Source organism: Agelaius phoeniceus, chromosome 4, assembly GCF_051311805.1.
Source record: "Agelaius phoeniceus isolate bAgePho1 chromosome 4, bAgePho1.hap1, whole genome shotgun sequence".
Lineage (NCBI taxonomy): Eukaryota > Metazoa > Chordata > Aves > Passeriformes > Icteridae > Agelaius > Agelaius phoeniceus.
Genome location: NC_135268.1, coordinates 66,397,064 through 66,419,596, shown reverse-complemented (window position 1 = coordinate 66,419,596; position 22,533 = coordinate 66,397,064). Strand labels below are relative to the sequence as shown.

General features: G+C 37.5%; 1 protein-coding gene across 1 annotated transcript in view; it reads right to left on the bottom strand.

Annotated features, from left to right (window-relative positions):
- Positions 1-2,580: 2,580 nt before the first annotated feature.
- LETM1 (leucine zipper and EF-hand containing transmembrane protein 1) overlaps positions 2,581-22,533 on the bottom strand; it is a 28,972-nt gene continuing 9,019 nt past the window's right edge. The window contains exons 4-14 of the mRNA XM_054633779.2: positions 18,826-18,969; positions 18,016-18,153; positions 14,813-15,016; positions 14,239-14,358; positions 13,047-13,178; positions 12,249-12,419; positions 11,473-11,628; positions 10,542-10,676; positions 9,773-9,960; positions 7,765-7,903; positions 2,581-6,487 (exon numbers count right to left, since the gene is read on the bottom strand). Coding sequence (XP_054489754.2) covers positions 6,338-6,487; positions 7,765-7,903; positions 9,773-9,960; positions 10,542-10,676; positions 11,473-11,628; positions 12,249-12,419; positions 13,047-13,178; positions 14,239-14,358; positions 14,813-15,016; positions 18,016-18,153; positions 18,826-18,969 — 1,677 coding nt within the window. The 3' untranslated portion in view covers positions 2,581-6,337. The remainder of the gene's footprint in view (positions 6,488-7,764; positions 7,904-9,772; positions 9,961-10,541; positions 10,677-11,472; positions 11,629-12,248; positions 12,420-13,046; positions 13,179-14,238; positions 14,359-14,812; positions 15,017-18,015; positions 18,154-18,825; positions 18,970-22,533) is intronic.

The following is a 22,533-nucleotide window of genomic DNA, read 5'->3' as shown; positions in this document are numbered from 1 at the left end:
ACCAAGCACTGAACACCATCCAGGGAGGAGGTGTTCATTGAAAACATTAATATTTCAACTCCACTTCCACCAGGGCAAAGCCACGTTCTGAGGAACTGACTTGCAATAGGGACTCCATGTATCCTTTCTAATTGGTCCTGCATATTAAAGTAAAGGATAGAGAAAAGGAAAAGGTTGGGGGATAGGAAGGATGGAGGAGAAATACCTGCTGATTTACTCACTACTTTGGGATTACATCTGTGGAAAAAACACTTTACAAGCCTTGAGTAGGCTGCTAAGATCCCTGGTTTTCTTCACAACAGGTTGTTACTTCCCATCTTTAGTAAGATTATTAAGACTACTCTCTCTTTTTTTTTTCTTGTAATTATTTTTTTGTTGCTCATCTCCCATTTCCCCTCAGCTCCTTGCTGAAGCTCTCCTTGCAACCGAGTATGAAAATCCTGTTTAATCAAGGACCTGAAAATGCAGTTAGAAAATACTATGAAAAAGCTTGGATGGCTTTTGGGCTGGAGCTAAGACAAAAAGAGGGATGGAGAATCCAACATGCACGGGAGAGCTGACATCTCAAATTGCTGGCTGCAGCACTCCCTGAGCCATAAATCAGGCTGTTCATGAAGGGGCTGCTCTGCCAATATACATAGAGAGAAATACTAGATGGAAAGCAGCAAATCTGCATTAGATCCATCTCTAGCATAGCAGAAATCCTTTACACCACTTAGATGGGAGAAACTGATGTTTGCAAACCACAGAAGGTTTGGCAAGGGTAAAATTGTACATGCTAATGAGCCCCCAAATAATTTTGACCTGTGAAGGATATTTAACTACTGAGAAAGATTTATATCCAATAATACACAAAAGTGGAAGTGAACCCAGGGTATGGGGAACTAGAAACATACTACAGACATCCTCCTGCTCACATCAGCAGTGAGAAATAATTCAAGAAAAAACCAAATATATAAGCAGTGAGAAAAGTGAGAATCCTTAGCCAGAGAAACTCCTTGGTATGATCTGTCACTGTCTGCATTTGGTATTTTAAAAGCCTTATTGCTACAAAATGCTGTACTAGGTCCTTGGACAGACTCTGCTCTGGAGAACTTGTTGTCTGCCAGTCACTGTCAAGGAGGTTTTATGTTACAGTGGCACAAGAGCCAAGAGATGGATTATTGATAGACTGGGCATTAACTGAACACAGATTTCTCAAGCCTCAGGTCGATGAAACAACCACAAGGCCATCAATCTCTCACCACCACTATGCAGATGTGTTCATCCTCTAAATGACATTTCACCAAAATAGTTTGCAATAAAACTCCCCCATTAATCCTTTTCAGACCACAATGTCATGAATTCAGAGGTTTTCCCAACCAGTTTTCTGCCTGCCTGCAACACCAGCCTGATGCAAAAGAAGATTCCATCCAGTGAAGTCACAGCAATATGTTCATTATCTGCTATTAGAGCAGGCAGTTGCCATTCCCTCCATGCATATTTGCAGACAATGCACAAATCCATGTCTGTAATTGCACTGAGTCTGGCTGAGCTGGAGTTCATTTCCCCTCAGCAGCCCTTGCCCTGGGAGCTGGAAAGGTGTTGATAACACCCCCATGTTTTGGCTGCTGCTGAGCAGGGCTGGCACAGCACCAGCGCTGTCTCAACATTCCCCCCATCCATGGGCTGGGAGTGGGCAAGGTCCTGGGAGGGAACACAATTTACCAAAGGTATATTCTAGACTCTATGATGTCAGCTCAGACATAAAGCCAAGGAAAGGAGGAGGGAGGAAGGACATTTGTTATTTACAATGTTTGCCTTCCAGAGCAACTTCCTCCCCTGCTGAAGCCCTACTTTCCAGGAAGTGGCTGAATATCACTTGATGATGGGGAGTAGAGAATAAATCGTATTTTTTCCTCTTTGCTTGTGCGTGCACAAACTTCTGCTGTTGCCTTAGTAAACTGCCTTATCTCAATCTACAAGCTTTCCCCCTTAGATTTTAACAGTTACACACCATTGTTATCAAAGTGTCATAAAGATTCATTAAAGAGTGTAATAACCAATTTATCTCAGCAAAGAGAACAGTGGATCCAGAAGTCAACCTCTTTCTCGGGAGTTCAGTAAATATTATCAAGGACACTTGCCAATGTCCACAACTGTTTCACAAATTCAAACCCCAATTCCTCTGCTAGTCAGTTTGACCACTGCACACCACACCTATTCACCCCAATTAAAGGGTCATGAAAGGAAATTCTTAAAGCAAAAGCTTAAAAGGAACAAGTTCTGCCACTTTTAAAGCTTTTTATTTGGTATTTGGCTTTAAGCAGAAGGAGGAAGAATTTGCAACACAACCTTGCTTATTTGTTATTATTTTGAAAGCATGTCAAGGCAGAGGGTTGTCTTCAGCCACCTGTTGAAACACTTGACACTAGAGAGCAGATTCAGCATTTGCATGTTCCCAAATCCTGTTTTAAAGCAGACAGGAGATTACTTTCATAGACACAGCTCATCAGCATCCAGCCCTGTGCCTGGCATCTCATCTGAAGAGCAATAAATTAACACTAAACAAGCAAAACCAACAGAAAAATAATGGAGAGATTAGGTTTCAAAATGATACTTTTATTGTAACTAAACAAAGGACACAAGCTCCAATTAAAATAAAAAATTTATACTGAGTTATGGCAAACACAGGACCAGTATGCTCAGAGCACAGACAAATTATTTTCAACTTAAATTTATAACACAGGCTGAAATTCATCAACTGAAAAGCAAAATTTGGAATACATATGAAGAACAGAATATGGGATTATTCTTTTAATTAAGTACACCCCATTATTTGATATTAACAATTTAAAAGTATTTAAATACATGCTGAAGTAGCTAAAGTTAAAATTATTAGCAAGGTATGCAGATATAAAGTTACAAGAAGTATTTTGGAGTTGTATAAAAGATGTAACCTTTTCCCCCTGGACAAAGCCTACGTTAGTGTAAGGTACAATCCTGGCAAGAGATATTCTCTACCTGCATGCAGTCCTGCTGACAAGCTGACTGAACCAGCCTTCTGGCACTCAACCTGCAGGAGATTGACTCTCACAGTATGTAGTCAGTGATGAAAATCTCTCTGAAAACCATCTTTTGGGCTAAGATGAAAAAGAAACAAGTTGTTCAATAAAATAGCTCCTATAACACACTTGTTTTGAAGGGGGGAAAGAAATCACATCCTACTCTACTTCTCTTCCCTGTTCCTAAATGGATTTTTAAAAAAGCTTTTTTTGCGTGTTTTACATTTTCCCCCTGAATAGTTTATAGTCAAAATTTATTTGAATCTGCAACAACCCCATCAATGGTCTTACAATCACCTAAGTCTGAGCTCAGAGGCTTTGCCTGTGTAAGTCACAAAGTCATCGAAATCTCGCATATCCTTTAAATTATTTAAAGAAATATTTACATCTCCTGATTAAATATTCACTCAGGAATAAGTTCTGACCAGTTAATGTACACTTGTACACTCATCCTTTCTCTGAATGTGCTGCAGCTTCTGGTTTTTTGGTCAACACCAAAGGCAACCAAGCACATTAGCTGGAGCTACTCAACTCTGCTGCAGTTGCCTGTATCACCAGTACAGAGCTGCTTGGGAGGTTCAAAGTTGGGTAAAAGTGGATCACCAAGGGCTTCCCTAATCTTTTAAAGCTTGCAGAACATGTGTTGTTCAAGTCCAGCTGTCATGGGTTTGCCTGCTTTCAACAGAAGGAAGGCATTCCCCATGAAAGCCCTTCCTGTGGTTGGTGTGCACATCCTGTCATTGCTTCAGGTCACAGCAGAAAGCTGCCATTCCTGACTGGCATTTAAAAGAATTTTATGTAATCTGTAAAGATTTCATGCAAGTCCAAATGTATTCAAATTAATCAGAAAATTCTTCATAAAATAAAAAAAATCAGCTATTTTTGGCTCCCTTCTTATTTAATCCACAGAAAATTTAAGTGAACAGTAGACACAGAACTGCAGCACAGTGTTTTAAACTCCCAAATACTGCAATCAGTCAATTTACTTTCAGGACAGTTAAAGCTCTGTAAAACTTTAATCAATAAATATTTGAAAACAGCTTTTTCTGCTACTTCCCTGGTTTAAATCTGCATGCATTCAAGTGAATACAATTCTTAGGTTTTTGATATTCCATGAAAGGTAGCAGGCAATTTTAGAGTATCTTTACCACGTTTCAGGAATGTCAAGTAATATTCTTATACATTGTTTTAAAATTGAAAATATGCCACTGTAAAAATTGAGCGTACTTCAAAGCCCATAAATTCTAGCTGTAAATTATAAAATGGAAAATTAGTTTCTAGATTGTATTTTTGTGAAATCAGTTTTATTCTTGAATTTTCATCTAACACAAGCGTTGGCTTAAAAAAAAAAAGCACATAGTGAAGTTGGATCTTCAAAAATCTACAAAGTGACTTTCTTGCTGAAATCTCCAAAGTAATCTTGATTTATGAGGAAGAGAACAGCCCCCTTGTTTTGGGATACATGAACTATAAAGAGTGTACTGATTTGAAATTTCAGCTTCATCACAGCAATTTCACACTTCAGATACAATTACAGTAATTCTCAGGAGGATCTTGCTGTAAGCAGCTTTCTTTGCAAACTGTACAGAATATGAACTCAACAGTTGAACTAGACACTGACTTTTTCTAGAACTGTACATCTCACTGTACATATTGCTTTGAAAACAACTAAATACAATGGTCCATATCATGCAAGCCATGAGACTGTCAAAACTTCTTTTGTTCCACTAACTTCAAATAAGTTTGTACAAATAATTTAGCCAATCTAGATAAATACTGCACATGGAATTATGCTGAAATATGCTTGGGAGTTGGTATTTTCTACAAAAATATGCTACTATGACTAAAAGCATTAAGTACTAACTGCCCACCTCAATATCATCATATACAGTGCCATTGTCAGATGTGCTCTCTATAATGTACACAAAATCAAGAATGGTTGTACATTTTATAATACTGGGTGCAAAATAAAAACAGAATAAAAACCCCAAACCACAACCCTGCTGGTTCAAGCCACAGTACTGTATTTCATAACAGATTTTAAGAAAAGTGTAAAATTTAGGCTACCATGAATTATGGAACATCCCAGAGTTAGTATTTTAGTTTTAAAACTTTAAAATTTACTGCTAAGAAGAAATATTAATGAGAAAACCTTGACCTACAGCCAGTATGTAGCCACACATTTAAAGACAGTGACTATAAACCAAGGATGTAATCAAAGACCCAGCAATACCAGAAATTACTTGTTGACTGCACAGTAAGCAAAGCCATGAGATGAACATATTTATGTACTCTGACTATACTTTGTTAATGACTTTATACCTGAGATGAAAATTGAGAGGTAAGAAAACTAGTTATGGTGTAAATAATTATCAGATGAAAAACAAGCACACAAAGACAGCTACATTTTTTTAAAATATATGCAAAAAGATCATAACTGACATTTTCTCCTTTTGATTATTTTCATCCTGCTATTCAGACAAACACTTTAACTTACTTTACCGTGTGACAGATTGTGTTCTGAAACTATTTTAAAGGCTCCTGTGATTCCAATGCTTTAATAATTCATGGAATTTTGAGTAGAAGCAACATACTCTACTCTCTAGTCCTATGAAATTTAAGGCACCCATAAGTAGCAAACTTCATGCCAAGTTTCCATTCTAGGGAAAAATAAATCTAATTTTTCCCTTCAACAGAAAATAATAATAACCATGAATTCATAAAAGTGATCAGAATGCCACATTCTCTGTCAGTGAGGCAACAGCTTAGTGATATTTAGCTTAAAAACCCCTAAACCTACAGAGCTACTACTGAAGCCACAGAATCTTCACTAGCAGATTAGAAAATGTGTAATATTGTGATGGAACAGAAAGATTGTATTAAATTTTGAAAAAGTTAAAAGGTAGAAGCAGAGCAAGGTTGGGCCCCATGTAATGATGGAAGAAAACAAATGGGAAACATTTCTCCATGATAGATACACTGAATTTATACAGCAAACTTCCAAGTTTAATGGATCACTGTACCACAACAATGAGTGCAAATACATGTTTTTGTGGGCAGGAGCACTGCTACAGAAGCCTATTCTGTTTTCATCAGTATGGAATGACACTAAATCACTTCTTTGATGAATGGAAATTTCATTCCATATGTCAGAAAACTTATCTACGATTTATTACCATAATCAGCTCAAAACACTTCCCATAATCACAAAGCTCAAGTAATATGTAGCCATTAGACACAGAAAGATATACAAGATTTTGGTTACAACTGTGATTAGCTTCAGATTCTGAAGCTTAATTCTTTGCTTCTGCAGCTTCCTTATCATGCTTTTCCTTTGCTTTCTCTTTTTCCTCCAGTTTTTCTTCTTTTTGAAGCAGTGACATAATCTCAGCAACCTGGCTGGTGCCAATATCAATATCTTCTTTGTCAATCAATTCTACAACCTACATGAACATAAAATGAAATTGAGAGCACATTTAGGTTTTACATGATGGAGGCCTTTTCCTACAATAAATTTTGTTAAGACAACAAAAGTATTCAGTTCTCGTGTTCAAGAAAAACAGCATTTTCTTTCTTATATGGAAGACAAATTCAAACCACAACTAGTACTTCAAACACATCCAGAGTACTAAAAAAAAGCTAAATTGTAAACTAAAAGACTTAGAAGTTTTGACCTTTGTGTGTGCAGTACACAAAGACATTTAAAAGCATTAGTAAAACATATTTTATCTGTTTCAATGGAAAGCTGAGATTCAGTACCTGTTGAAAAAGTATTTAAGACAGTAATTTATAGGCTTAATTTTATTTAAGAATACCTACTCTATCAGACAGGCACAAATTTAGAAAAACTTAAAAGTAGAGGGGGGGCGTTTCAGAAAGCAAACTAAAAGAATAATCTAGTAAATTATTCTAAATTCCTTGAAATAGATTTTTGTACAAATGTATTCTTGGCATATCTCCTCAAGTTCCTAGACTTATTGTGCAACATATACAGAATTTACAAGTACATTTTATCTGTGTTGCTAAATGTGCAACGGCTGTTTAGAGACAGGGAAGATAATCACCACTGGGGCAGTAGAGAGAAAAAATGTGTTTCAAAAGGCTGATACTATATTTTCTAGCTGGCCATAGTTTAAATGCTATTTCTGTATCCAGTTGCAGAATGACTTGAGGGAAGTAAGCTTCAGGACAAATCTAAATTAACCAAGTGAAAAAGAAACAAGAAAATGAAGGTGAAAGGGTGAGAAAACCTGAGAATGTTCAGCAAAATGAGAGAACAGGACAAATCAGGCAACAAACACAATTTGCTGTCTTTCAAGCACAGGAAATACAGATCTCAATGAAATATCTAAAGTATACAAATAGGCAAGCAAAGCCACTATTTTGTATTGATATGAAATACATAAATGGATGTTATGTCAAGACTTTCCCTAACAGTGGTAGTTCTACTCCCTCCCATTTGTAAGTAATAACAAAATTACCATATTTTGAACTTGACAAACAAAAAACCTACAGCTTTAAAGGTTATGTGGTAATGGACATGGATTCCAACCCCCAGCAAAAGATGCTGCTATATAAGATCTATTTACAATACACACCAAAAACCTCACTGGCACCAAGTAAAGACCCTTGCAAAAGACTGCACTATGAATTTATTGCCCAAGGTGCAATGTTTGAAGGATGGTTAGTCTTACTTTCTTTAAGAAGTCCACAAACTTACCTTAACAACATTATCTATATCAATTTGGCCATCCTTGTTTTCATCTAGTGCCTCTGCAATCCTTGTTAGCTTCTCCTCTGGAATCTTCTGAATTTGTTTCATTGCATTAATTAGCTCAGTAATGCTGATGAGATTCTTCCTGAAGAGAAAGCACAAACTCTACATGACAAGCAGTTACTCCAGAGGAATAAGGTTGACAAAAAGCAGTACTGGAAGCTACTACACTGCAGGATGCTTGTAAAATTATTAATTAATTATTTATAATCCTGAACAGAATGCAAAAAAACAAAAAGGAGTTACTGATCAGAAAGCAGATTTTTATCTTACCATCACATCTCATGTTTTTAGTTTCCACATGTTTTACTGAACAAATATAAGTACCCAGAAGCATTTGAAATAAAGTTTTCTGTGCTTCCCAGACTGTGTACCTAATGCCCTTTGTCCCTTCACTCCCCATTTACCAAAGATATAGTGCCATGTTTCTGGCATCCCTTTACATAGAGGGGCTGGCTGACAGAAAATCAATGAGTCACAGGAAAACAAAAGCTGAGAACTAATCACTTGAGCAATTGAGCTGTTTTGTTAAATCAGCTTCACTTGCTCCTGTCAAGGACCAGACTCTGGGGAAGGAAGGACCAGCAGGTTTCAGATGTTACTGTCTGCTCACTGATCTCATCATCTTTGTGTGTATTTTGCTAGTTTGAAGAAACATCTTCCAGCACAGATCCAGCTGAAATGCAGGAGACAGTGAAGCCAATCAATACTAAACAGAAGGGCTTTATCAGTGTAGTCCCAGCTCTTCTGGACACAGACAGACTTTTATGCAAGGAGCATTTCTCATGCTGCTGCTAAATGTCCTGGACATGGCTTGATAAGGACTGCACCATCCTGAAGGTTAAAAGACAAGCCTTTGACAACTAAGCAATATTTAAACTAGTAATTTTCAATCAGCCACAATCACCTACAAAATTATCCAGAAAACCAGCCATTACAAAGTATAATTACATTCAGTACAAGCAGATTCTGCATTGTATTGTTAGTTTACAAATTCAGATGGTTTTGATCAATGACTTCTCTATAGCAGCATTCATATGGCTGCCTTATTACACAAAATCTGCAACAAATGACCGTTTGCCCTGGGGACTGGAAAACACAGAGCTCAGAAGCAACAAAAGCAGAATCCCTATTTCTGTTTAGTTATGTTCTTTGAGAGATGCCATGCTCTCTTATTGAATCACACAAAATGGTGCAAGCATAAACCAGATTAATACAGCATTCATGATTACAAGCCATGAGTTTGTGTCACAGTTTCCAAGTATTTCAGAGTGTGTAACAAGCAGTGTATGACCATTTAACATAGGAATGCCTGATTATTTCCAATAATATTAAGACCTGGATAAGTGTTGATAAATGAATTTTGTAATGAAACTACCAGGAAAGATCTTTCATTGAAAATCTGTGTATTAAAAATTGAAATGAAGTCAATCTCCTGGAAAGGGAGTGTGTAAAATGATCCCCTCACTTCCATTAGATGCATTTCCCCACTTGTCTCAAGACACCATAGACCCTTGCAATTTTTTTTCCTCACTAACACCTTTGTTACTAAATAACAACAAATATGCTCACACACTGTTGTGCACCTTTTCAGTCAATGACACAGGGCAAAATTATTGTGTGAGGAGCATGACTGAGGGGATGATTTCATCTGTAATCCATTTTGTACCAGAGGCGTGGGCAAATGGTAAGATTCTAATCAACACTCTGACTTTCAGAACACCCTCAGGATCTGGGGAATTATACATCCTTTTTTCCTTCATCAGTTCAACCATATTCAGCCTTAGAAGAGAGAAAATCTGCAGCACAATTTTGTAGATTTTATTTTTAAAAAATCAATTATCTCAATATTCTAAACAAGTTATTCACCAATTCTTTTCTAACCACACATCAGACAAAAGCAAGAGTGAAGGTGAACAGCCAGAGACACATCCAGTGCTCCCAGGTCACTTACCCAGCAGGAGTATCCTCACCATCCAGCTTTGCATCTGCTGTCTTTTGACTTGTTTCTAATTCTACAATAATTTTGTCTATCTGACCAATCATTCGGTTCACTCTCTTTGTCAGTCGCTTGCTTGCCTTTGACTCTTCCACTGCCTCTTCCTCACCAGTTTTAGAAAGCTCCTTTATCTCTTGCAAGTCCTAGAAGAAATGGTCAAGACAGAGAAAAGCTTTTGCCAATGTGAAGTTGCAACAGCAGATACTACTGACTTCAACCAGCATTTCAAGACAGGAGCCATTTGTAGATGAAATACAAATCTAGAGACATACAAAGCCAGACAGAATTAGAACAATAAATTTTAATACTAAATTTTAATTTTAAATTTTAATACTTTTTAATGTACCTCTTAAATGTTATTTTCCACACTTTTCATAAGACTGGATCAGGTTCATTTTACTTATCTTGGAAATTTCTGTAATACTGACATCTACACTTACTAAGAAAGAACTGCAGCATGCAGCAGTCAGGCAGCTCCTGTTGCCCCAGTCCCCATGGGAACAAGAGCAGGAGCAGGAATCTCATCTGCTGGGAACTACTCTAGTGGTAACAATTTCAACATGCTACACAAATGAGGCTCTGCATTGTCACATACAAAGTTCATTCACTCAGTTTCCAACTTCAGACTAACAGACAACCAAGAAAGATAATCTTTAAATTTGTGGATCACTTCCGCTAAAACGAAACATGAACAGAAAAAGAACTTCCATGCCCTATTCTTCACCTCATTATATTCCTGGATATCATCCTTCAATTCCTCAAGCTCCTCCTTTTCCTTTGTTAGTGATTTTTTCTGTTCCTGTAGCTTGGTGCAAGCATCACTCAGCACATCAATCTCCTCCTTGGTGATTTCCTCACCCTGTAACAGAAAACATACACAAATTAGTGAAAGGTACATTTGTGATCTTCCTGCAAAATTTTCTAGCAGAAAAGAGAAAACACAAGATTTTTTTTACATGTTTGGAATCACTACTATCACATTTTGAGGCTAATACAAGATTTTAAATGGTAAGGCAGTTAGTTAATTTGCTATGGTACAGTTTTTTGAAGTGCACCATTATTAAGTTCAGCTAATGTGATTGATTATGTGAGTTTCTGAAAGTCCATACCTGATCATCTCATTTAAGAATGTTTAACTTCATTCTTGGGCTAAGCAATTGAAACAACTGAGAAACAATTCACCATGTATGGGAAAAGATAAATTACACCAAAAAAAAAAGAGTAAAGTTTGGAAAGCTGAGAAAGTTTTCTACAGCTGAGAAAACTTTTCTAGAGTTCAACTGTAGAAAACTATCTTCAATAACCTTTGTGAGAATGAGGATGAACATCCATAGTAAGTACACCTGTCTCTTGAAAAGTGCATAATAAAATATGCACAGGCTCATTCCATCTACAGATAGTGCAAATGCCCCCCTCAAACAGGTATATTCATTTCAATAATGCAGAGAGATAAAGGAGAGGCTCTGACATGTTTTGCTCTGACTTCAGCTTCTGCATTGGTGAATTTTCAATCCACTGAGTAGTTGTTTTTAACTGACAGAATGTGGAAAGAGGGTTAAAAGTGAAGGGCAGACAAGCAATTTATCACAGTCCTCACATGAATGCTCTGAATCTTTACATTTAAAAGTATGAAAATGTGTGGTTCTCCAGATTACCTTAATGCCTTCCAGCACTGGTGCTGTATCTATCAGTGCCTCTGAGTGCACTGCTGCACCTGCCCGTGCCAGTTCTGGTTCAGTATCCATCACCACCTGGCTTTTTTTAGCTTGCAGAGCAGTTGCTTCAAGATCTGCTGCTGGTTCCGCCGCTTTCTAAATTTAAAACACCTCATTAGGTTGCACTTAAAAAAACCAAAATATTAGCTGTATTAGCTTCAGTAAAGAATGACTTGTAAAAATAGAAATAGTTGCCAAAGTAGAAACACACATTTTTATGAGAAGAGGTTAAAAAACTGCAACATTTTAAGTGGTTTCACATTAACATACCCACTTGTATTTCAAGAACTACTTCTGTGAGCTCCTGAGGCTTAATTCACTAATGAAGCAGGCCAGCAGCTTTTATAGTCAAATACTATACAGCAACATTATCAGGTTAATGACAAATAGAGCCAAAGACAGGAACATTTAAAATGTGGGGTGCAGAAAATTTAAAAAACAAAAAACAAATCCACTATCTTTACTACAGAAAAAGAAGTCTTCTCTTACTCCTTTAATTAAGAAGGAAGAGAAATCAAAGATAATTAAGACAGAGCCAATATTTTATAGTAAACTATTGTGTTGCAATCAGTTTAAATATTCTCTCACACCTTCCATATGTGGATTTTAAGTCCAGTTTCTTGCAGACAATACTCAGAGCAGAGGCAGTAATTCATGACATGCTAATGTTCACATCATTTGACATTTACTCCTCAGTAGTTGTGAGCAGAACTTACCATGGCTGCAGCCTCAAGGGTTTCTTTGGCTTTCTCTGCAGCTTCAGACAGTTTCTTTTCTTCATTTTCTTTTCTGATGGCTTCTTCTTCCTGAAGTGTTGCTTCCAGTCGTACTTTGTTATCTATTTTTTCACCTTCAACTTCTGCCACTTTCACTTGAGCCTCTTTGGCCTAAAAATAACAAAGTAGCTAATAGAAGTGTGTACATACATACAGGTATGGCTGCATAATGCAGGTTTAGATATCCTGATTGAGATAGGTAGTACAGGTATGCTAATGAATAAAGTCAAAGCCCCCAGATGTTACCCTATTTTTGCATTTCTCAGAAAAAGATGACTCTCTGTCTTGAGAAACTTTTCGGTTTTGGTGGAAACTTTTGGTGAACTTTAGTGAACTTTTCACCCTGAAATCATACATGTTCTTCATTCTCTTTCTCTCAAGACTACCAACAATCTACTCTGATCATTTCTCTCTCTGCATAACATCATGTATTTTTAGGTATTAGTGTCTTTCTATGGCCTGAAGCATTCATTGTTTTTTCGTATGTGAAAGGTGCATTCTAAATCTTCTTATGCCCTTACTGCCTGCTGTCATGTAATCCAATATTGCCCTGTGTTTGCTTTATCCTCATATCTCTCCACATACAACACAACTTCTGCCTTTGAAGGTCACACAAACCTAGCTATGATTTAGTTTTTCAAGGAAAAGCAAGGAACTGAGAAGAACATCTGCTTGTCTGGGTGGATTTTCAGTCATGATACTGAAAGTTAGTTAAACACTATGTCCACCAATACTTACAGCACTGTCTGGTAGTGTCTGAAGGGTTGTTTTGAGCTGATCAGCTGGAGAAAGGGTATCTGGAAGATACATGGCTCTGGATAAAATAAGCAACGAAGTAGGAATTTCCTGGTTCAGGTGCAGATCTAACCACTGTAAGTGCAATACAAAAAACAAGTCTTTAATTTCAGGATGTTTTATTCTTTTTTACAAATAAAGTTAAGCAAAAGTAAATACATTTTTTTTACCACTACTTATCAGTCAATATCCTAATATAGGAACTACTGACTACAATCAGCTAAGAACTACAGCCATTGCAATGAAATATAGGAAGATGTATTTTGTTTGAAGAAGTATTTCAAGAAATAGTGAATGAATATTTGAACAAATGGTTTGTTTCACATGCATCTTAAAATCACACAACCATTTCAGTTGGGCTAAAGATCATTCATCTAGTTCCAACTCTCTACCATGGGCAGGGACACCTTCCACTAAACTGTTCCTCAGAGCTCCATTCAACCTGGCCTTCAACACCTCCAGGGATGGGGAGTCCACATCTCTGGGCAACCTGTGCCAGTGTCTCACCACCCTTACAGAAAAGAATTTCTTCCTAATATCTAATCTCAACCTGCTTTCCTTCCATTTAAGGCCATTCCCCCTTGTCCTATCACTACTGTCCTTGTGAAAAGTCCCTCTCCAGCTTTCCTCTAAGCCCCCTTTAGGTACTGAAGGTGTCCCTGGAGCTTTCTCTTCTCCAGGGTGAACAACCCCAACTCCCTCAGCCCATCTTCATAACAGAGGTGCTCCAGGCCCCTGTAATCAACTTGTAGTCTCCTCTAGACATGTTCCAACAGACCTTCCTCTAAACCAGGCAACACCAAGAGACTACTGATCTACTAGGTGAAAACTTCCTTTGAGCAAGATAATAACTGACAAGACAAACTTTCAAAATTGCAAATATATTTCAGTAATGTTAAATTTAAAGTATCTGTCTGCATCATCAAAACATCATGGTCAAAAGGCAGCAACCCACAGCTACTATGTACTTACAAAGTACATGGGACAAAAAAAGCCTATTAAGAAGAAAGACTGTTTTAACCAAGCCTTTAATGAAAACAGAATCAAAATGACTTCTCAGAATCAGGACAAAATCCAGAGCATCAGAGCTAACAGTTGGAACTAGGTCTGTGTATTGAGTCTTGCAAAACCATACCTGTTTCAGCTGTTCCTTGAGACGCTCCTCTGTCACACCAAGAGCTCTCATCCCTCGGGCACGACAAGCTGCCTGCAGTTCTTTAACAGTCAGGGTATCAACCCCCTCTTCAGCAATCATCTGCACAATGGAAAGGAAATCTGACCGTGTTAGAGCTCAAAACAGAGGCACCACCAGCACTGCACAGCCACGTGTTACAACAGCCACTAGAGGAGCTGTGCTAACATAAAACAGCCTCAGCTGCTCCCACTGCTCCAGCATGGCCAGCCAACCCCTAAGCTCATACTTTTACAAGCTCCCTTACAAATTATAGCTTCATAGAAATGTTTTTCTTTGTGATATAATTATTTTCATTTCAATTAATGATACATTAAAAGAAGATCATTTTTTCTTGACAAATAAGGACGCTTCTAATTTTAATCTCTTCAAGCCTTTTTGTTCGAAGTTCTCAGAAAAGACAATTAAAACAAAAAAGGAAAATGCCTAGAAAAATGAACGTACATATATCCACACACACTCATTACTGTTATGTGTCAAAATTATTATTACCCAGTGCCTATTCAGAATGACTCACCTTGTCATCTGCTTTTATGCTCCTCAACCTCATGGTCAGCTGGAAGCGGAGGAAGTTATTTGTCCCAATTGACTGAAGTTCCAACAACTTACAAAGTGCCACCAGCTGAGGCCTGGTCAGATTGTCCAGTGTCAACTCATCTTCAAACAGTTTAGAGAACCTCAAGATCTCCTCATTACTGGGTCTTTCACCAGTTTCCCTGATCTGTGAGAAAAAATCAAACACACACAAAGCTTTTCAAAGAAGATGTTATAGTTGGGCATTATTTTGAATAAAAACACTCTCCTCATTTGTCAAGCACTTTGCAATAGTTTTGGGATAAGAAATAGCACATAAGGATGGAATGAAAGATGTTTTAAAAAAAACCAAACAACTTACTTACTTAGGCAAAAGAATTGATAGTGCTGACAGTTTCTAACAACACTGAATAATGTACTTAGGATAAAACTAACAAAACAAAAATTAGATGCACCTGTACACTAAGGAGCAGGTCTAACTGACTTGCACTGCCATGAGATACCTCAAGAAATATATATATATATATATATATATATACACACACCTTTGAGTTAATAAATAGTTGCTGCAGGAGTTAGACTGGCAGATATTTGTTCTGGTACCATATTTACTAAATACAGAAACACATAAGATAAAGATGGGAAGATAAAGTAAGGATGGCAAAAATTTTGCAACACCAGTGTCCCCATGAAACACAGATTCAGACACTTAACTACCTACTTCTCTTCCTTTGTTACAATACTCTGGCTTTCAATTCCTAGATGTTCTGCAGCACCTCAGTGCAAATGTTTTTGTACTTGAAGTTATTCCAAAGTTTAAAGCACTATTTGGGAAAGGACTCTGCATCTTTGTGATGGCATGTTCTATGTAACTGTTTGTACAAATGCAAAGTTAAGCTCTTCAGTGATGTGTTACCAGTGAATTCCCAATCATTAAACCCAATTACTGGAAGATGAAATAACAGTTCAAAGAAGTAGGAGAAAAATTCTCTAGTCCCATCTGGTCACAGTAAAGCATTATCACCTATATAGATGTTCATTTTTCTATTTTAAGTATGCCACCAAAAGCTTATTAGTGACATCACTACATCAAAAATCTACAGAACTTACAATTATGTATTCTCAGTCTTAACATCTTCAGTCTAATCACAGATATAAAAAAACCCTTTTCCCAATACTTCTACATTTTTTAACTCTTGTAAAGAAAACATAAAACTAGGTGACAGTACAGTTTGAAAACCTAACATTACCTGTACTGCCTGACCTACCATGCCTACCTGTTTTACCTGCAAACTCAAATATTTTAGAGAACAGCTACTGAGTACAGAAAAAGGTAAAAATCAGGAGATGAGATGGCCTTGAGCCCATTAACCTCCAGGATACTTTTGTAGCAAAGAAACCATCTTGAAGAAAGAAAGGTCAAAGGCCTTGTTGTTCCACTTTGCCAGTGCCTTCACCACAGGAGCCAAAAATGGCACTTCAAAAACACAGGAAGTATTTTTCTCCCTTGTTTAAAGATGAATTTTGAAAGAGCCAAGCATGTGTTTCTTGAAAGTACAAACTGAAGCTTTCTAGTACATCACTAGCTACAAAGCAACAGAAACAAATTCTGGAATTATGCAGCAGACACATTAAGCCTGCAATCAATGGCTCTTGCAGTATCAAATACTTCACCACAGAAGCCACTGTTAAAGAAAAGCAAAAAGGTGGGAAGCATTAAAGCTCCTTCTTGCCTGACATTTATTATCCGGTACAGCGAAATGAGATCAATGAAGTTTGTCTCTGTGGCACAAATGAGAAATATAAAGCTGTAAAAAGCACACCCACACATATGAAATGCAGAGCTTGAAACTTCTTTTTTAGTCATCAGAGGAACTTGGGACTTCCTCCAGCAAATGTGGAGTGAAACATCATTTATTTCCATGAAAATTAACGGCCAAATGTAAATTCTCAGTAGCAGTTCTTCCAGAAGAAAATGAAATGTTCTGAACATGAAGCATGAGTGGGCAAGTTCCCAGAGCCTGCAGGGGCAGTGCCTCAGCCACTAACTGCTGTAACTAACCACTTACAATGTTCTGCAGATTCAAAAGAACAGAAACAGATGACTGCAGAGAGACTTCAAAGTAGGGAACTACTTTGCAAAACAGGGACTTTGCAAGAAGTTACTGACCGGCAAAATTTACCACTATGATTATGTGAGGTGATCTACGTGGCACTATCAACATCATCTTATCACCCCACACTTCATACTTCACCCTATCAACATCATCTTATCACCCCACACTTCATTCTTAGCCCTGACATGCAGGAAAATCTTAAGCTATTTGGAAGAGGTTGTAAAGTTCATGTCTGAAACCCCTGGGCTTATGTGCCTTTTTCTGTGCAAATACACATCCTCTCCAAAAGAGGGGACCACTACCTTTCTTTCAACAAAACACTTGGTGATGCTGTTGGCTCCACCTCTTATTCATCAGCCCCACAATTAAGAGAAATCAGAGCTTAGGACTGTCCTGAGAAGACTAAGGAATGCATTTTTCATATCTCTATTTCTTATTCTCACCTACAGTTTGGTGAAAGGAAATGCTGGGAAACCTAAAGGCCATTAATGCAGGAGGCAGATGTCTGACATTTAAGTCTGTCAGCAACTGAACTTAAATAGGAATTTTGCACAACAACTACATTCTAGCTAAACTTCAGATTACACCACATTCTAGTCAGTATAGCAACTGTGCACTTAAAAACTTCTTTTTACAAGCAGAATTAAATTTGATCAAAAAAATTTAGTTTTCCCCCCATTAAGTTTCAATCAGTTAATTAGGAAAGAAGTCAGTTTTCATACTCTGTGCTGAAAAAAAAGAGGTCAAAATCTACATAAGTAACCACTGAGCACACCATGTTTCATGTTAGAGTTAACTTATTAACAAATAAGTGAACAAGAAACAAATGAGCAGAAACATAGTGCTTCTAGCATTAGAGAGTAACAGCACCAGCTAGAACAGCAAAGTTAGTAATAGGAAAACTTCATCACACTAACAAAAAAGAAATTTATCCTAAAAAACTACTACATTCTGTTTCTTCAAGTTGAAAAAAAATAAAGGCATGTGATGATTACCATAGACCAAAAAAACACGAAGGTTTTGGGTTTTTTTTTGTAGGAAGAGAGAACATATTTTCAAAATTTTTTACCTTTTGAAAGAATGTTGAAAAATCTTTTGTAACATTTCCCTTGGCTGCTTTATTTTTTAAGGCCATCTCCTCAATGGTGTCTTGAAGGAATTTAGCCAATTCAAGCTTTACTCTCAATTCTTTCTTCAATCTTTCCTCCTGTTAAAAAAATATTTATTGTTAAAAGTTCCTGCCAGAAACACATGGACTAAACATCACTTCTGTCCCCAGACAAGTTATGTGGAGTAATTCTGGACTTCTGCTATAAAACACACATTCCAAAGGGGCTTTCACTCTTCCCAAAGAACCCCAAATCACACTGAAGAGCTCACTGTGTGCTCTGAAAGTGAAAACTTGTGGGGCTCTTTTGGTGGGTTTTTACAAAGCTCTAACAATTCTGAGAAAACATAAGTGGTAGAAATAAAGTTTAAACTAAAAATAGCGTAAGAAACTATTTTAAATTTTAAGTATACATATGAAAAACTTTGTATCAAGGTTTAAGACTACAAATGTTACAATGTCTACTTTAATACAATCAGAAAAACAAAATAGCTTTAGTTCTTCTTGTAGGAGTCATAGAAAATGGAAATGAGGATAGCAGAAAAGACAAGACAGGCTTTCAACCCTGACAGCTTAGCACATATCAAAACCAGGATGGCACTGGTTCATTATTATATGTTCAAAAGCAAGATCTTCAAAATAAGGAAGATAAAAGCATTACCCCAATATTGAAAAAAAACCCAACATTTTTAGACTTTATCTAATTTTTTTACCAAGACATTTCTAATTTTTTAAAAAATATCACTGGATTATAAATTCAGACCTGCTTACCTTTTTAGACTTTGTCTCAAATGTAGAGGGAAGCATATTAGGGAACAACTTAAGAGCTACTGGAAGTAAAAATTCCATAAATGGGACAACAAGAAAAACTAAGAAAGGGACCAGGCGAAAAAGATCAGCACATATTCGAAGAAACTGGAAGAGAAAAAAAAATATTGATAAGCTAATATTTAAATACTTATTTTAAAAATGCTTGATTTGAATATCTAATTGTCACTTAGGCTCACATATATATATTTGCTATGAAGAAATTTTAAAATTACACAATAAAAGGATGTGACAAAGTTAGTGTTTTTTTTCAAGTTGCTACATACTAGAGAGTGCTGGAGTTTCACCAGTTTTCAACACTATAGAAAGTATTTCAAAAGCCTCACTGTGTCTCAATAGGATTATTGAACAAGTATCTCATTTAAACCTCTTAAAAGCACCTGAAAACAGGAGGTGGTCATTTGTTGTCATTAAAGCTGCTTAACTTCTTTTATGCATCTTTATTTGTGCTCCACCACTTCTTACATGCATGAGCTACTATGGAATAAGTAATCAAGAATAAAATGAAAGATCCCTCCCCCTCTGCCTTATAACAATTGTAATGTACATTTAAATCCAGGGTAATGAGCCCAGCTTGGTAGATTTTTTTTTAAACCACTGCATTTCCAGAGCAGTGATCCTCTGAAGCAGGCGGTGTTTATTACTGAATCTTGAACTGCATGAAATAAATACTGTCCTTGTGATTTCTGCACACTCACAAATATATAATTATATTAGGCTGTACAGTCTATTATTAAATCTTTCAGTAATTGTTGAAAGCTTCACAATTCAGCTTATATTGGGGAATAAAGATCTTCCTTGACTCTACCTCCTTTTACAAAGGAAAAAACTGGTTGTTGGGAATCCCATCAGCTCCTAAATCAGAGCTACACTCTGGTACTCCACTGCCACAGCACTGTCATTCCACATCAAGACTTGATAACCACAGCTCTGAGTGACAAAAACTGGCAGCATAAATGCAATTACACCAGTAAACCCATGCTGCCCAGTCCAGCCCCTCGCCACAGTTCATACCAATCAAGGGGAACAGCAGCAACAACCAGCACAGATCCCATGTCCTCAGGACTGATTTGCTAGAATACAAAACCTGTAAAACTTCAGAGTTTTCTTACCATAAAACCAGCCAAAATCTTAAGCACTACTGTATGTGGAAGGAAGGCACATGCTCTACAGATTCAAAGTCTGGCATTTTTCTTTGTACATAAAAAAAATTCAGTTTCCCAGAAGGGATGCTTTGGTCCATTGTTTTGAGGCTCAAGGATTTTTCCATTCATTCCAACAATGGAAGGCAAATGACTACCATGGAGTTAAAAAACAAAAAAAAAGTAAGAAAGTTTGGAAGAAAATTTTAAAACTCAGAAGAAAATTAGATTTTCCCTAAAAAAAAAGCCCTCAAAAGTTTCTACAGAGTACAGAGTTCCTATTTTTCTCCAGTCTCTATTCTCACTATTCTCAGATAGTGCATGCAAGTATTTCTACAAAATCCATACCCAAGGGAGCAGTTTTACCACTGGATTAAGGCAACTTAATGCTAACCTGAGGTGAGGTATAAGGAGCCATGAAGGTGCACTGGCAGTCACAGCACTGATCCAGCTAAAACTGACCCATAAATACTCACATGGACAGGGGAAAAGGGATCAGTACAAACCAAGCGGGGGTGGGGCGGGAAAAGTTGATTTAAGCACCAAGCTTTTCACAGCAGCACTGTCCTGGATCAGCTTTCACAAATCATGGCACCGCACCCTCGGCTAACTCAAGGAAAACAGCTTTCTGCAGGAACCTAATACAATGGTGTACGATTACACACACAGCATTTGGCAGCACAACACCAGAACCTTGTGACTCCCTGTATCTGCTGCTACAGCTGGGTATTCCACTCTTCCCTCCTCTGCAGAGAAGAGTTTGTGAAGCTGGCACACTTGCCACAAACTCCCTCGTGTTTGCCACCTCACTGCCACACCCTGAACCACCCTGCTGCAGGAGCCAGCACCAGAGCAGTTGGGTTTTTTTACATCAGTGCCATGCTTTACTTCTTCCTGCCTTCCCTCCTAAGTGTAGATCTGTGACCCTGCTGAATCCAAACACTGACAGAAATTGAAGGAGCAGAATTTTGGAATTGACTTGTAGTTTACATAAGCAATAGGTCCCTTTGCATTAGCCGTGCTGCAACTGCTTGTTCATGTGGTTAGATTACTTGGATATCTTTCCATTATTGCCTCCAAAGAGGAAGGAAAGGGCAGGCAGAAATAACTCATTTGTCAGTCTGCATGAAGATAAGATTTCTCTAGGACTGTCAGCTCATGTGCAGCTTAATACTTTTAAAGCAGTATATACATCAATTTTTATTTTATATTTTTTAAAGTTCAGGAGGTAATCCAGCACCAAAATGTTAAGACTTCTTTAAATCAGTCAGTATACTATAATTTAAGGTTGAACTGATAAAAAAAATGAGCTGTGTTGAAACAAACTTGAACTAAGGTTTAAAAAAACCCAAAAGGGTTTTTTCAGCTGCAGCCTGGTTTGCTTTTCAGCGACCCTGGGTTCTGAACCTACCATGCCCTCAACTCCAGAGACACAATGTCCTCTTCCTCCAAATACAGAAAACAAAAAAACTTAGATTGAGAAACTAATTACTGTAGTTATTAAAGCTATTTTCTCTACATCTCCTACACTGGAATTGCATGCATATAAACACATACATACATCATTAGATAAGAGACAGGCTACACCAATGTAAACACTACTTTATATCTGCAAACAAATAAATGGCCATTTCATTTAAAAAGAGAATTAGTACTGAAAATGAACATTTGCACAAAAAGCAAATCTAGGAAGGCCAAATGCCAGACCACTACTTAAACATGAGCAAAACAGCTCTATCATCACTAGATAACAAAATCAAATGTAATCAAATTAATAAATTCATCAATTGATGGAATATTACTGCTGTTCATATAATTTCTCAGAGGTATGGCTCAGTAAACATGAAAGAGGCAGGAAAATCCATGGTTCCAATCTTCCCCCTGGAGAATTTCCCATTCTGTTTTAAACCATGAATTAATTTGTCTCGCTTGGCTTTTCAAGCTCCCCAAAGCTCTCACTAAACCAGTCCTGCAGTCCTCACCTTCCCCTATCCTCAGTTACTCTTTCTGGTACTCCATAATCCCCTCTCACGTCAGCAGAGACTGTTTTATTTATTGCTGAGGCCCGTCTCAACTGGATCAGCTGCCAAGCACTCTCTTGTAGCAGCCAAGGAAGATGGCAGAACTGAAGGAGCCTGAAGATGCTGAGACCATGGGGCAGAGGAGTCTGATAGGAAACCACAGCCACCCAGAGACAGAAACTGCCTGTAACAATTTTTGCTACTTGTCTAACCTTGTGAATTTAGGAAGAATTTTCGTACTGCATATAAGATGTGATGGGTGATGGGTTTTAATTACACACCAAGTTGTTGAAATGTGAGCAACTTTTATCAGGAAATGATAAAAACAATGAGTAGATACTTGTATTTTTGATCATTTACTAGAAGTTTTGAGGGCAGAGAAGTGAACTCAGCACATTGTGTGTGCAGGTGTACAAACTGCAGAGAGCCACACTGCCCACAGGCAGCACTGGGCACTTTGCCCCAGAGCACACACACCTTCTGCTCTC